This window comes from Hemiscyllium ocellatum, chromosome 36 (genome assembly GCF_020745735.1).
Source record: "Hemiscyllium ocellatum isolate sHemOce1 chromosome 36, sHemOce1.pat.X.cur, whole genome shotgun sequence".
NCBI classification, from domain to species: domain Eukaryota; kingdom Metazoa; phylum Chordata; class Chondrichthyes; order Orectolobiformes; family Hemiscylliidae; genus Hemiscyllium; species Hemiscyllium ocellatum.
The window spans coordinates 43,736,005-43,751,757 of NC_083436.1; the positions used below are offsets into that span (position 1 = coordinate 43,736,005).

The 15,753-nt window shown below is 45.7% G+C and overlaps 1 protein-coding gene across 4 annotated transcripts in view; it reads right to left on the bottom strand.

Annotated features, from left to right (window-relative positions):
- LOC132833335 (electrogenic sodium bicarbonate cotransporter 1-like) overlaps positions 1 to 15,753 on the bottom strand; it is a 205,798-nt gene that overhangs the window by 92,582 nt on the left and 97,463 nt on the right. For all 4 annotated transcript variants that reach the window (XM_060851518.1, XM_060851517.1, XM_060851520.1 and 1 more), the window contains exons 11-13: positions 15,379 to 15,492; positions 13,292 to 13,466; positions 8,581 to 8,714 (exon numbers count right to left, since the gene is read on the bottom strand). In XM_060851518.1, coding sequence (XP_060707501.1) covers positions 8,581 to 8,714; positions 13,292 to 13,466; positions 15,379 to 15,492 — 423 coding nt within the window. The remainder of the gene's footprint in view (positions 1 to 8,580; positions 8,715 to 13,291; positions 13,467 to 15,378; positions 15,493 to 15,753) is intronic.

A 15,753-nucleotide genomic window follows, 5' to 3' on the forward strand; every position in this document is an offset into this window, starting at 1 on the left:
ATCCTACATTTATCATTCTGCGTCTTCATTTCGCTACAAACAGTAACATCCTCGATGACATGCTGGATTTTACTGGCGGGGTTGGGGGTTGGGGTTGAGTTTTGTGGTTGGCCAGGGGTTTCAGTGACTGGGTTAACACCCCAGAACACCCTGGGATTTTAGGGTGGGACTCTACAAACGAGGGCAGTAATGGGGCCAATTCAGGGGCTGAAATCACAGGCCCTGGAGTTTAGGCCCAAAAATTGAAGACACGGAGGGATGTAGGAAGCTGGATAAGCTCAGAGGGAGCAGACAGATGGCAGAGATTTGTAGGGGGTATTGCACTGGAGGAGACTGGAGAGACAAGGGGGGTGTTCAAATATGAGGATGAAAATTACAGAAGTTGAGGCTATAACATTGTTCTGACACTTTTTGCGGGTTCCTCAGTATCAAACAAGGTACAGAACAGATTCCCTCAGAAAGATACTCTTGTGCTGCTGACTGTGCAGGGAGTGAGTGGGAAAACACAGGACAATTGAGCATTATTTTACAACAAAGAGTTAAAACGGGGGACCCACGTGAATCAGAGCTTGAAACATTTTATGGAAAAGGCTAGGCCTTTTATAATTTCCTGGGAAGTCGCTCCATCATCACATTTGGTCACAGATACTATCAGTGCGTGCGAGAATGGAATTCTCTCCCGACAAATGTGGAAATGACAAAGGCAACGTTTTCTCACATTTGAAAGAGCCATTGTCTGAATGCCGATGGTTAAGATTGTACAATGACAATGGACCCCTTAGCTAAAAGAATCTCCATTTGTGTTTAACTCCAGGAGTGAGTAAATTGAAGCATTCCTCTGCCAGCCCCTTCATTTGGAAGGTATTGGGGAATGTGGGCTCCCTGTGTTTCCACTTGCCCAGACCACTTGCTTTCGAACCCCAGCCCCCTCTATAATGGACTCGGGTGTGTGTGTGTGTGTGTGTGTGTGTGTGTGGTGCTGTGGGATGTGGTATCAGCCACCAGAGTTGTATCTGTTAACATTGCAGTGGAGTCACCTGTATTCCGAGAGGGGACCAACCACTGATTCCAAAGAATGGCTCCTTTCCTGATGTGGAACTAGGAATTCCGTGACCTCTCCCCGCCCCGACCCTGCTTTCCCTTCACCAGCTACACACAAAGTCCAGATAGACAAGCAGCAATGGAACCACAGTGGACTGTGAAACCAAAGCAGGTCAATGGTCAGATTATATCTGTGGTTCTCTCAGCACCCTATTGTGTCACAAAGCCAGGTGTATTTTTTTCTAAAAGCTGTTCCTTGGCTCAGGGAGCCTCTGTCCTCGATTGATTTCAGAGGGGTAATAAACCGGCTCGGGCTCCGATCAGTCTGGCTTGGTGCAGAGAGGCCTTTTGTTTATATGTAAACAGATGAGACTTCAAGTCAAAGTGGCCATGCTTTAGAAGTGGCCTGTACAATGAAAGGAGAGTGGTCAGCTCTCTAGCTGAGCTGAGCAGTTTTTAGTTCAGTGTTGAACTGGTGAGGAGTTCCACAGGGAGCTGTGTGGAAACTCTCTCTCTCTCTCTCTCTGCCCTTCAACTTGAACCTGTGAGTATGCGTTGCATTTATACTGGGGTTTAAAGGGAGTTTGCTAATTGGGACTGTTGTGTGTATTTGGAACAGCATCATTAAGTCTAATTTGGACAGACTGAGTTTTGTAGGGGTTCTTTATTCTGTTCTTTGTGTTTCATTATGTAATTTTGTGAATACATTTTTATCTGTTTTAAAATCTCGTGGTCAACCTAGCTAGCTTACTCCAGGTACTTTTCACTGTCCACTTACTGAAACACATTGCAAAGTTAGGTCTAGGGCTGCCTGCATAAGAATGTTTTGAGTGGTCTGGCTTAGTCAATCACAATTGCTCCAGCCAATGGGAATGAGGAGGAGAAGGAGCGTTAATGTGGAGCACTGACGGCTCCATGTCTCACAAACACCAACCTCCCCCCACAACCATCAATTCATTCCAGAGGGTAGAATATTGCAGGAGAGCCAGCGCCTGGGCGGGTACAGTTCAGTCCACTCTCTGGTATTAAGGCATGGATGGAGGTTGTCACAGCAACCAATAAAGGGAGACTGGCAAGGTCATAGAGTTAGAAATGGGCATCTCTGTGACGCTGAGGAGGACCAATCTTCAGAAATTCATCAACACCAAAGAAACAGTTTGTTATTGTAGTGGACCAAAGAACTAAACCCTGGAGTTCAGGGGGTTACATTAGGGGGAGAGATTATACAAATGAGGCCTGTTTACTCTAGAATTTAGGAAGTTAAGGGGTGATCTGATCAAAATCCTCAAAATATTAGGAGGAAAAGTCAGGATTGAATAAGATAAACACTGGGTGGGGTTTCTATAGAGAACTAGGAGCATAGCCTGAGGGCCAGACTCTCCAGGAGAGACGTTAGGAAGCACACACGAAGGGTGATAAAGGTTTGGAACTCTCTTCCACAAATGGCACTGGATGCTGGGTTAGCTATCAATTTTAAATCTGAGAGAGAGACATTCTGTTAAGCAAAGGTGTCAAGGGATATGAGAACCAGTCAAGGGGCTGAATGGCCTACTCCAGTTTCTATGTTCCTACTGAAGAAAAGGAATACAATTTTTAAAAAAATCTTTTCAAGCAATGTGGGAATTGCTACTAGCCTGTGTTGTCTCTTGATGAGCTCCGTTGAATGAATGTGTCATTAGGCCACGTCAGAGGGCAAATAAGAGTGAGCAACATTGGCATGGGACTGGAGTCACATGTAGGCCAGAACAGGTTGGGCCTGCAGATTTCACAACCAATGATCGTTTCTCTGTCACCATGGTTCTATGATTGGAGATGCAAATGTGTTGCTGGTCAAAGCACAGCAGGCCAGGCAGCATCTCAGGAATAGAGAATTCGACGTTTCGAGCATAAGCCCTTCATCAGGAATCTATGATTGGAGATGCCAGTGTTGGACTGGGGTGTGATTCTATATTGTAGATGTATTGAATTTAAATTCTACCAGCTGGCTTGGGAGGATATGAATCAATGTTCGAAGGGCATTAATCTGGGTCTGTGGATTATGGTGACTTGAACACTTCATGGTCATCACACGCAGGAAACAATAGAATTGGATGGAGGAGAGAGAGAGAGAGAGACCGAATTCCCAACACTCCACCTGCAGCTGAGCAACCTAATTTTCAGCTTTGTAAGTATGTTTTTGTTTAATTCTGCTGTGCTGGTGAGAAAGATGCTGTGTACAGTCTTTGCTTCCCTTGGAGTCATGTCTGTTCTGATCTTGGGAGAGGGAATCTGGCTGCTGTGCCCAGTTCCAAGCTGGCACAGCTGACTGGCAAACGACATAACAGGTTACCCAGGAGGTACAGAGGAACCTGCCAGGTCACACAGAGTCACTGGTGCCAATGGAGCTGGTCACGGCACCAACAGGCAAATTGTTCACTACAGCAATGATGTTCACTTTAATTCAGTTCCTGTGTGTGTGTGTGATGCATATGTATGTGTGTGTATGTGTGTGTGTGTGTGGTGTGTGTTTGCGCTTAGGTGTGTACTGTCACTGCAATAATAATTACCCACAGCCACATCCTGAAACACTTATCTCTTTGCAGCTAGAATCTTGAGATGAAGGAGGAAGATAAAGAACAGAAACCAGGCCAAAGTCTCCTGTACTGTATACACTTCAGATAAAGCGTTATAGAGAGCTACAGCACAAAAAAAGCCCTTCGGCCCATTGAGTCTGCGCTGGTCAGAAACTAGTCCCCTCACTATTCCAATCTCATTTGGCAGCACTTAGCCCATAGCCCTGTACACCTTGACATCACAAGTGCACATCTAAATCCTTCTTCAATGTGATGGGGATTCCTGCCTCTCCCACCCTCACAGGCAGTGGGTTCCAGAAATCCCCCCCCCCCCAACCCTGGGTCAGAAAGGGTTTCCTCACATCCCCACGAAGCCTCCTGCCCCTTCCTTTCAATTTCTGTGGCCCCCACTAGGGACACTGATCCCTCCACCAAGGGGAAAAGTTCCTTCCTGTCAACCCTGCCTATCCCCCTTATCATTTCATCAATCTCAATCATGTCCCCTCTTAATCCCCGCCAGCTCTAAGGAAACCAGTCAGTCCAATCCCTCTTCATCACTGGAACTCTCCAGCCCAGGCAACATCCTGGTAAATCTCGCTCTATACTCTCTCCAGGGCTGTCATACCCCTCCTGTAATGTGGATTCCAGAACTGAACATAATACTCTAGCCATTGTCTAACCAACACTTTATACAGTTCCAATATAACCTCTCTGCTTTTCAACTCTCTGCCTTAGCTAATAAAGGCAAGGATCCCATATGAATTCTTACCTCCCTGCCTTGCTACCTTAAGGGACTGGAGGACATGTACACCAAGGTCTCTCTGATTCTCAATGCTCCCCAGGGACCTCGTGTGTATCAAGTGAAAGCTCATCAATCTGGACTGCTGTTTCTCTCCCAATGGACATTCCTGGACATGCTGAGGTTCTCCAGTACTTGCTGTAGTCTCCATTTTTATGACCCAGGGCATGTTCCCTTTCTACTGCCACTCCCTGATTGGTGAGAACAAATTGACATTTACCCAGAGTGATGACGTGGCCAATTAGAGAGGTTTTGGATCGTATCTGAATTAGTTGTGGAAACAATTCAGCCAAGATTCATTCATAATGGGAAGAATAAATTATTTATTATAAAAACACTTAAATAAACTTGCAAAGATGATCAACAACAAAAAAAACTAGTTTAAACCGTGTTGAGGAAGACATGACTTATATTCTAAGGTCCAAAATTTAACATGAGGCAAATATGGGTAACAGACTTAATGATAGTAGGAAGTGAGGACGGCAAATGCTGGAGATTAGAGTCAAGAGTGTGGTGCTGGGAAAGCTGATGAAGGGCTTTTGCCTGAAACGTCGATTCTCCTGCTCCTCGGATGCTGCCTGACCTGCTGTGCTCTTCCAGCACCAACAGACTAATGATAGTCGAACATCCCACAGAATATAATCAACAGCAAATAACAGACTCCCTGGATTTCTCTGCAAAACCCAAAGACATTTGTGTCTCTGTGATTCACCAAATCTCATTAAATCTTCACAAGGGATCACAACTCGGAACTTTCCATGATCTGGCCTTAACCATTCAACCAAAGCCACTCCATCAGAGACTAGCCCCAAGACTGCTCATGGTCTGCTGGTCCACCTTCTGTCCTGCATTCCCCTGGATTACTGGAAACTACACTCCAGCACTTACTGACAAGCACCAGCTCCAGCTTTTCAGCAATTGTAAGCCATTATTGCTCTAAACTCGCTCAGTTGCATGTAGCAAATCCTAAGAATTCTCTGCTGCTTAAATATGACCCTTTTTCACAGAATGCTGGTTTGCAGCACAAGTTATATACTGTACAAGAGAAAGCAGGAATTAGATTATTGCACTGCTTTAACATCCCTGTGGGATGTTAAAGTCGCTCTACATTTCTGGGAAACACTTCCAAAAGTGCTTCATTCTCTGTAAAGCAATGGAGGACATCCTGAGACAAATTTAGAGAATGCTGGAGAAACTCAGCAGGTCTGGCAGAATCTGTGGAGAGAGGAGCAGAGTAAATGCTTCAAGTCTGATCTGACATTTTTTCAGAAGTGCTTTCTCTGTGTTTCTCCCTGATTTCCGGCATCCATAGCATTTTGTTTGTGTTTGGGGATGTCTTGAGATTGTGAAAGGTGCTATACAAATGCAAATCCTTTGTTTTAGTGAGGAAAGCAAATGATCTGAGTGTCACATTCTCTGCTGGCCAGACACCTGCTGACAGTTAATTAATTCACAACTCGCTGAGCAGATTTTACCCCCTCAGATTAGCACCGGGTAGCAGCAGATGCTAACTTTTTTTAAAAAGGAACATTTAAAAATAGATATTTATTTAGGCGTGTACTCCTCATGCCAGGGTGAATCTCGTGTCAATGGGAGACAGAGGCAGATCAAACAGTAAAAACCAAACCATACATTTCATTGTTCTCAAGATCCAAAGAGAGTCATAGAATGATAACTGCACAGCTAGAGGCCATTTGGCCCATTGTGCCTGTACTGTGTCTGTAAGAGCTATTCAGACAATTATCTACATCCTTTTGGAAAGCCATGATTGAATTGACTTCCACACAATATCAGGTAGCACATTCGAATCACGCACATATAACACACATATATCATGCACATATAAGACACAGCCCTTGCTTAGAGTCATAGAAACGTACAACATGGAAACAGACCCTTCGGCCCAACTCGTCCATGCTGACCAGATTTCCCAGCCCAATCTAGTCCCACCTGCCAATGGCCCATATCCCTCCAAACCCTTCCTATTCATATACCCATCCAAATGCCTTTTAAATGTTGCAATTGTACCAGCCTCCACCACTTCCTCTGGGAGCTCATTCCATACACGTACCACCCTCTGCATGAAAAGTTGCCCCTTAGGTCCTTTTTATACCTTTCCCCTCTCACCCTGAACCTATGCTCTCTAATTCTGGACCGCCCCCCATCCCAGGGAAGAGACTTTGTCTATTTATCCTATCCATGCCCCTCATAATTTTATAAACCTCTGTAAGGTCACCCCTCAGCCTCCGACACTCCAGGGAAAACAGCCCCAGCCTGTTCAGCCTCTCCCTGTAGCTCAAATCCTCCAACCCTGGCAACATCCTTGTAAATCTTTTCTGAACCCTTTCAAGTTTCACAACATCCTTCTGATTGGATGGTTTCATTTTCCCAATCACAGTTAAACTTTTGCTCCCTCCCACCAGTTTCTCCCTATTTGCTCTGTCCCATCTCCATCAAATTCTTCTCCCTGTCACTATGCCTCTGACGAGAACAGCCCCAGCTTTACTGCAATCTATCCTCGTTCCTGGAGACTCCTACACTGCCGAACCAGTCTTCACTGCACTCTCCAAAATCTTCACTTCCTTTCCCAAAAGCTGGCTGTTGTATTAGACAGTTAGCACCTAGAAGGCTTAACTGACAACATGAAAGAAGCTCCGTCCATTGGTATAGAAAAAAACACTCCTGGGAGGAGCTTGTTTCTTTAGATTGTGTACCAGAATGTTCCAGAAGCACTATTCTGTGCTGACTCTAAGGTCCCACAGAGGACATGACGTATCCCAGAGATATTGTGACCAGCTCTTGAGTTTATCAAGGTTGACCCTCTCTTCCACTGAAGACTTAGACTCACTAAGCAAGAAGGATTGGTTGGTGCAAGTCCACCCAGACAGGTCAGATGTGCCCGAGAACATGACACTCAGATCATTTACTTCCCTTGCCAAAACAAAAGAATTGCATTTACATAGCACCTTTCACGATCTCAAGATGTTCCCAAAGTACCGGATGCTGGAAATCAGACAGAAGCACAGAGAAAGCTGTGCTGAATGGCAGAGATTATAAGGTGCCCAGGACTGGGTGTGAGTTGATGCCACGCTGGGACAGATTCTCCAGAATGCCCTCAAATCTGTCCTCTACACTTGGTTGGTGGATCCAATCACAAAGGGATTGGGAAAGTTAAGAGAAACTGTTTGCCCCATCGGAAGGGTTGGTTACCCAAGGAAGGTGATTGAAGATAAAAGGACCATTTGGAGGTGGGTGAAGGTGAGGCTTGTTTGAGGTAAGTTTAATTGAGCAGTGAGTTTTAATGATCTGGGACCAGCTGCATGGTGGGGCGGTGGGAGCACATTCGCAACGGGGAATTGAGAAAGGAAAGAAAACTCTGGAGGGCTCCGGGGAGAAAGCAGGGGAGTGCTGAGCTCTTTAAAGGGATGGCACTGGCATATTGGGCTGAATGGCCACCTGTGTTCGGTCAGTTTATGGGATGGCTGGTACAAACTAAAGTTAGCTGCGACACACTGATGAAGAAATGAGGGAACAATGCTCAGAGACACTCACCAGATCACAACAGATTCACTCAATCTGTCCAACACCTTGTCAGGGTGAGGCACTTCGAGGTAAAATATGTTGATGAGAAATGGAAAGACCTTCCTGTTCCTCCTCAATTAACTGAGCCCCATCTAATTTCAGCCTCATTTAAATCTTGCTTTAACCTTCTCTGCTGTAGATGGTGAAAACTCTCCAGCCCCTGGTCCCTCTGCACCTACTCGAGGCCCTTTGCATTTTCCTAATAGAGCAACGCCCTCAAATTAGAGATAAAAGTCCAGGCAACACCAAACAGTGTTTTGGAGACAGTAAGAACCCAGTGCTATATCCCAACCTCATCAATCCCAGAATCTTCTTTGCAAATATGTTTATTAGACAGTCACCCGAGGCTGGAATCGAACCAGGGTCCCTGGTACGGTGAGGCAGCAGTGCTAGCCACTGGGCCACCCAGCCACTGTGCCACCCCTTCGGTGCAGAAACAGGCCATTCGGCCCAACCAAGTCCCTGCTGGTGTTCTTGAGGTATCCTTCTTTTACTTCGCTTTGTTATGGACTAGGCCAGACCATTCAATGTTTGTAAATAAGACCTTCCGTGACATGTGCCCACTCTCGGACCTTGTTATGAAATTGCAGCAGTCAGTTTACTTACTTGCTGAAGCTGTACAGGAGACGTTCAAAGACCAGCACCGGCCCCGTGCTGCTCAGGATGGTGAGTGGCTGTCCAGCAAAAAGACAGAAGACAGCTCCACTAATCGCTGTGCCCAGGAAACTCTCCAACACACCCTGAGATAACACAAAAATCAGAATCAGAAACCTCCATCAGACATGTGGTGCTCCCTTCGAAGGGGGTTTCTAATCTGACCGAAAGGCTGGGGTCGGCAGCAGTGACCCCTGCTACATAGAATCATCGAATCCCTCCAATGTGGAAACAACAAGTCCACACTGACCCTCCAAAAATTAACCCACCCAGACCCATTCCCCTCTATTTACCTCCTGACTAATGCACCCAACCTACACACTGTGGAAAGTTTAATATGGCCAATTCCCAAACCTGCACATTTTTGGACTGTGGGAGGAAACTGGAGCAAATCCACACAGACACGGGGAGAATGGGCAAACTCCACACAGACAGTCACCTGAGGCGGGAGTTGAACCTGGGTCCCTGGCGCTATAAGGCAGCAGTGCTAACCACTGAGCCACCATGCCACCCCAGCCACTGTACCACGCCCACAGTGCGGAAACAGGCCACTTGACCCAAGCAAGTCCTTCCTGGTGTTCTTGAGGTATCCTTCCTTTATTTCTTTGTTAAGGACTAGGCCAGATCACTCAAAACATTCTTGAGCAGGCAGCACAGACCATAACTTTGCAATTTGTTTTGGTAAGTGTACAGTGCGAATTACCCGGAGTAAGCTAGCTCGGTTGACGACTAGGTTTTAAAACAGACAGAAATTTATTCACAAAATTACACAATGAAACACAAAGAACAGAATAAAGAACCCCTACAGAACTCTGACTATCCAAACTAGACTTAATTATGCTGTTCCGAATACAAACAACAGTCCCAATTAGCAGTAATACAAAGTGGAACAGATGCTTACAGGTTGAAGTTAGAAGGGCAGAAAGAGAGGGCGAGCCTGTTTCCACACAGTTCATTGTTGAACTCCTAACGAGTTCCGGACTGAACTCAACAGCTCAGCTAGAGAGCTGACCACTCCCCTTTCATTGTACAGGTCACTTCTAAAACATGACCACTTTGGCCTGAAGCCTCACCTGTTTACATATAAACAAAAGGCCTCTCAATGCTCTTTAATCTCTGTAACAACCTAGTCTAATCAACACCAGGAGATGTTTACGACTCCTCTGAAAAAAACCAACGACACAGTTTTCTTGAGAAAAGGAACAGCTTTTAAAAAAAAGGGACCAGCTTTGTGACACCTTATATTGACAAATGAGCCTCTCCAATAACATCTCAACAGTATTCACTTCCCCACTCTGTTCGTGTTTGTTCCACACTATCCCCAGTCCCTCCCCAATGGTGTTACAGAGCAATTCCTTCAAAAGAAACGCTGAAATCTATTACAAGTGATTGGCCTGTCAGCAGCAAATAAAAAAAGTGATAAAAAGAAAAATACATTTGATAAACACCCCAAATTGGAGATATGAGCAAATATCACAGTAAAATCCAATATTTACAGAGAAAGGGCAAGGCAGTGCTCATGCTCTGAAAGGGCTAACCAATTAATCCCACCCTTCTGCTGTTTCCACCATAAATCTGCAAACTTCTCTTTATCATGTATTGATCCAAATCCACATGAGCAGCTCTGAACTGCTCTCAGGTCACAGTCGCTCTCTGTTTGTTCAGTTTGGCCTTTCCTGGCTCATTTTGCCAAAATATATTGGTTCATGTTTCTTGCTGTGAAATTGAACCTGCCACCCACCTGTCCGTTTTACCATTTTACCTCCTGAAGCCTGGCCATAAAACCATAACATATCAGTGCAGAATTAGGCCATTCAACCCATCCAGTCTGCCCCACCATTCGTCCATGGCTGATATGTTTCTCATCCCCAATCTCCTGCTCTCTCCCTGTAACCCACTGTTCATGTTATACATCAACAGTCTGGGAGAAGGAATGGAGGGCGTTGTTATCAAGTCTGCAGGTGTCACAAACACGGGTGGAGGGACAGCTTTTGCCGAGGGAGCACGGAGGATGCAGATGGACTTGGGACAGGCTAGGAGTGTGGGCAAAGAAGTGGCAAATGGAATACAATGTGGGAAAAGTGTGAGGTTATGCACTTTCATAGGAAGAATATAAGCACAGACTATTTTGTAATTTGGGAAATACTTCAGAAATCAAAAGCACGAAGGGACTTAGGAGTCCTAGTTCAGGATTTTGTTACGGTTAACATGTAGGTACAGAATGGCAGTTTGAAAGGCAAATGCAATGTTAGCGTTAATTTCAAGAGGACTGGGTTACAAGAGCAGGGATGTACTGCTGAGACCTTATAGGGCTCTAATGAGACTGCATTTGGAACATTGTGGGCAGTTTTGGGCCTCATATCTAAGGAAGGATGTGCTGGTGTTGGAAGGGATCCACAAGAGGTTTACGAGAATGATCCCAAGGGTGAAGGGCTTGTCATAAAAGGAATGTTTAAGGACTCTTGGTCTATATTTGGGAATTTAGAAGGATGAGGTGGGATCTGATTGAAACTTACCCAATACTGAGAGGCCTGGAGAGAGTGGATGTGGAGAAGGTGTTCCCACCAGGACCTGAGGGCACAGCCTCAGAGTGAAGGGACAACCCTTTAGAACTGAGATAAGGAGGAATTTCTTCAGCCAGAGGTTGGGGAATCTGTGGGACTCATTGCCACAGAGGGCTGTGGAGGCCAAGTCACTGAGTGTCTTTAAGACAGAGAGATGGATTGTTGATTAGGAAGGGGAATCAAAGGTTAAGGGGAGAAGGCAGGAGTTTGGGGATGAGAAACATATCAGCCATGATTGAATGGTGCAGCAGACTCAATGGGCCGAATGGCCTAATTCTGCTCCAATATCTTATTGTGTTCTAGTCTATAGTCTAACCCTAGATCCTCCTACTGATCAAGAACCTATCGATCTCTGTCCCCTTCACTGTTTACTACATTTCCAAGCTTTGTGACTGCTTTTCTGGAGGGACAGTGCTCCTGATACTGGGAGAAACAGTCGGACACTTTTCTCCAGTCTGTTTTCTAACTGTTCACCAGGACGCTCTGCTTGCAGTGCCTGTGAGCTGAACTTACAAACACACTAGCCTTCCAAGCCCCCAGCCTCCACATTGCTGACAAGTCTCTAATGAAGATAGATGGCTCACCTCTATGTTGGAACATTCTTTGCAAAGTCTGAATCAATTGTAGCAAATGATCAAAGGGATTTTGGGAAACTGATAAAGAAATTACTGTAGGTAGCGGGGCAGTTTGATAAGGTCACTGCTGAAGCAAAGCAAGCAACTGCGATGCTTTTCCAGATAATTACAACCGAAGAGGTGTTCCGTTAAACTTATATGACCTTCACTTGGAGAACTGAGAGTAATTCTGATCTCCAGGTTACAAAATATGCAGCAGAGAAGATCAGAAATGATTGACCACAGTGATACCCAAACTGCAAGAGGTACAGCCATCAAGAACGATTGAGCGGGGGGCTCTTTGGTCACGAAAGGAGAATACTGAGGAATGACCTGATGCAGCACGGAAGGGGTGATAGAGAACAGCAACAGGGAAGGTGTTTCTATTTACTGGTGAGACATGAACTAGGAATCAGAAATTTCCACCTCAGGCGACTGTCTGGTGGAGTTTGCACATTCTCCCAGTGTCTACGTGGGTATGCTCTGGGTGCCCTGGTTTCCTCCCACAGTCCAAAGATGAATTGGCCATGTTAAATTGCCTGTAGTGTTATGTGGATTAGTCAGGGGTAAATATAGGGGAGTTGGTTTCTTTTCGGAGGGTCGGTGTGGACTTGTTGGGCCGAAGAGCCTGTTTCCACACTAGGTAATCTAACTTAATCTAATCTAAAAAAAATTAAGACGAGCAGTCATAAATCCAACTGGGAATCCAGAAGAGTGGGGAGAGTTTGCCATTTTTGAGAAGATTTGTAGCTCAGGTTGAGGTTCTGGATGTAGGTTTGCTCGCTGAGCTGGAAGGTTCGTTTTCAGACGTTTTGTCACCACACTGGGTAACATCTCCAGCTTTCTATTTATGTGGCTTGGTGTGTTGTGGTGGGTGATATCATTTCCGGGTCTTTTTCTCAGAGGTTGGTAAATGGGGTCCAAATTGATTGTTTATTGATGGAGTTCCTGTTTGAATGCCAGGCCTCCAGGTATTCCTATGTGTGTCTTTGTTTAGCGTGTCCTAGGATGGAGATATTGTCTCAGTCGGACTGGTGTCCCTCTTTGTCTGTGTGGATGGACACTAGTGAGAATTGGTCATGTCGTTTTGTGGTTAGTTGGTGCTCATGTATCCTGGTGGCTGGTTTCCTGCCCCTCTGTCTGATGGAGTGTTTGTTGCAGGCCTTGCAAGGTATTTTGTAAATGATGGTGTGTATGTGGGGAGAGTATGGACTGTACTCCTACAGGGATTATCAGGGCAATTGGTACCGATGAATTTATAGAGAATCTAACTAAAGACAAGTGATTAATGGGAACAGTATGCTGATGGGATGTGGTGAAGTGTGATTGGAGGAAAGAATAAGCCCCAGTTTAGAAGCATTGAGCTGAATGGCCTGATTCTGTAGCTGCAGGTGTGACAGGTTGAAGGAGGATGGCAGTCAGTGCGATGTGTCCACATGAGGACAATGTGGAGTCAGAGACAGCGGATAGACAGCAAGAACCTACCTGCATGTTGTCAGTGGCATCCCCAAGGAGACCTCCAAAGGTGATGGCATTGGTCACAGTGCCCAGGTAGATAAACAGAACGGCAGAAAGTGACTGGATGCTCAATGCATCATAAAAATCACTGGCAAACCATGGGATCTTCCTTCTGATATCAGCCATAAAACCCCCAAACAACCTGAGGAACAAAACATGAAACTGAGAACATTTCATCAGAACATTCCTTCAGGGACAAAGCTGAGGGAGACCTCAAGTTCAACATTCCAGACCAGATCTCCGACCTCAACTCCACCCTCCTTCAGGCCTCCTTTACAGAGGAACCTCGATTATCTGAATGAAACAGGCAGGGAGTATTTTGTTCGGATAATCGAATGTTCGAAAAATCAAATGTTCAGATAATCAAATGCTGGATAACACAGTTAGCCAAGCGTTGGCACCTTGCAATCTTGTTCAGATAATCTGAAATTTGGATAAGTGAATACTGGATAATTAAGGTTCCTCTGTATTCAAAACGGGAGCTGGAGTAAATTATTTCAAATCGAGGTATCTGAGAGAATGCAGTGTGTGAAATGTGCCAATGACACTAACATGTTTAATTTTATTGTTTCAAATTAAAATCAAGTAATTCAAAATAAAGTATTGGGGAACGCAACGTTAGAGAATCAACAAAAAATCATTAGACCCCAAGAATAAGAGTAAGCCATTCAGACCCTCTTAACTGTTCCATCATTCAAGAAGATCATGGCTGATCTGGGTGTGGTCCCAACTCCACCTTCCTGCCCGTCTCACTGTGCCCTCCCATTACCTTGGACTTCCTTCTCACATAAAAACCTGCCTGACTCAACCCTGGATATATAATCAAGGACCGAGTGTGCACTGAGCTTTGGGGAAAAGAATTCCAAACACAAATGACCCTGTGAGAGAGAAATTCCTCCTCAGTGTCCGACAGAACCCTTACTTTTGAAATGGTCTCTGGTCTCATTCTAGGTTTCCCTGTGAGAGGAAACATTCTGTCATGGCATCTGCACGATCAGGCCACCCCCTCAGGATTCTTCAATCTAACATACTTTGCCATAGCTGTCCCACAGAATCAAACAAGTTCATTCCTGCAGTGGGGAGATGTTGTGAGGCTAATTCTGGCAACTATTTGGAACAGATGGAAGAGAAGCAGGAATATACCTTACAATCCTCGAACCAGCTCCACCACTGAGACTTGTTCTGGTATCTGACTAGGTTCCTAGTTAGCAGGCTGGTATCTGACTGGGTTCCCAGTTAGCAGGCTGGTATCTGACTGGGTTCCTAGTTAGCAGGTTGGTATCTGACTGGGTTCCCAGTTAGCAGGCTGGCATCTGACTGGGTTCCTAGTTAGCAGGTTGGTATCTGACTGGGTTCCCAGTTAGCAGGCTGGTATCTGACTGGGTTCACAGTTGGCAGACTGGTATCTGACTGGGTTCCCAGTTAGCAGGCTGGTATCTGACTGGGTTCACAGTTGGCAGACTGGTATCTGACTGGGTTCCCAGTTAGCAGACTGGTATCTGACTGGGTTCTGACTCATTTGTGGCTAAGCTTCTGCCACAGCGCTATTTTCCCATATTATCCCCATATCCGTCGTATCGGTCAATCTTGACACTGAATGACGCTGGGTGTTATGTATTACAGGTTAGGACACTGTTATTGGCCAGGAGAAGGTGAGGACTGCAGATGCTGGCGATCAGAGTCTGAGAGTGTGGTGCTGGAAAAGCACAGCAGGTCAGGCAGCATCCGAGAAGCAGCCATTCCTGATGAAGAGCTTATGCTCAAAACGTCGACTCTCCTGTTCCTCGGTATCTGAATGACCGGCTGTGCTTTTCCAGCACCAGACTTTTCGACTATGTTATTGGCAGTCTGTTTTGAGTGGGAGGGGAACACACTGACCTAGACCCTCTACAGGTGCCAGTCTTTCCTCTAACATCTTTGAGATCCACCAGATCGACCAGGTGCAGGAGCTCCAGGGCAATGTTGCAGCAATAAAGGTTAGTCTAGTCAGCGATGGCCACAGCCCATATACAAACAGCTAAATAATGTCACCCTGCTGGACCTGCGATTCCTACCTTCCTGTTTTCTTCAGTTCGTCTGGGATTTCATGCCCGCCACCTGCTTGTCCCCCATCGTGAGGCATGTCTCCGTTCATCTGGATAGCTTCCCCTCCGGCAAACATGTTCTTCCTGGTAAAAAGGAAGGTGTTACACTGAAACATTGGCCTTCAAAGTGCTGCACTTGGGTTTAATAACAACTCTGTCTTTTGTTGGGTTTGCTGGATAGGTCAGAGTGGCTCATCATGGTGAAGTGTAAAAAAATGAGGTCTGCAGATGCTGGAGATCACAGCTGAAAATGTGTTGCTGGTTAAAGCACAGCAGGTCAGGCAGCATCCAAGGAATAGGAAATTCATCCTGATGAAGGGCTTATGCCCGCAACGTCGAATTTCC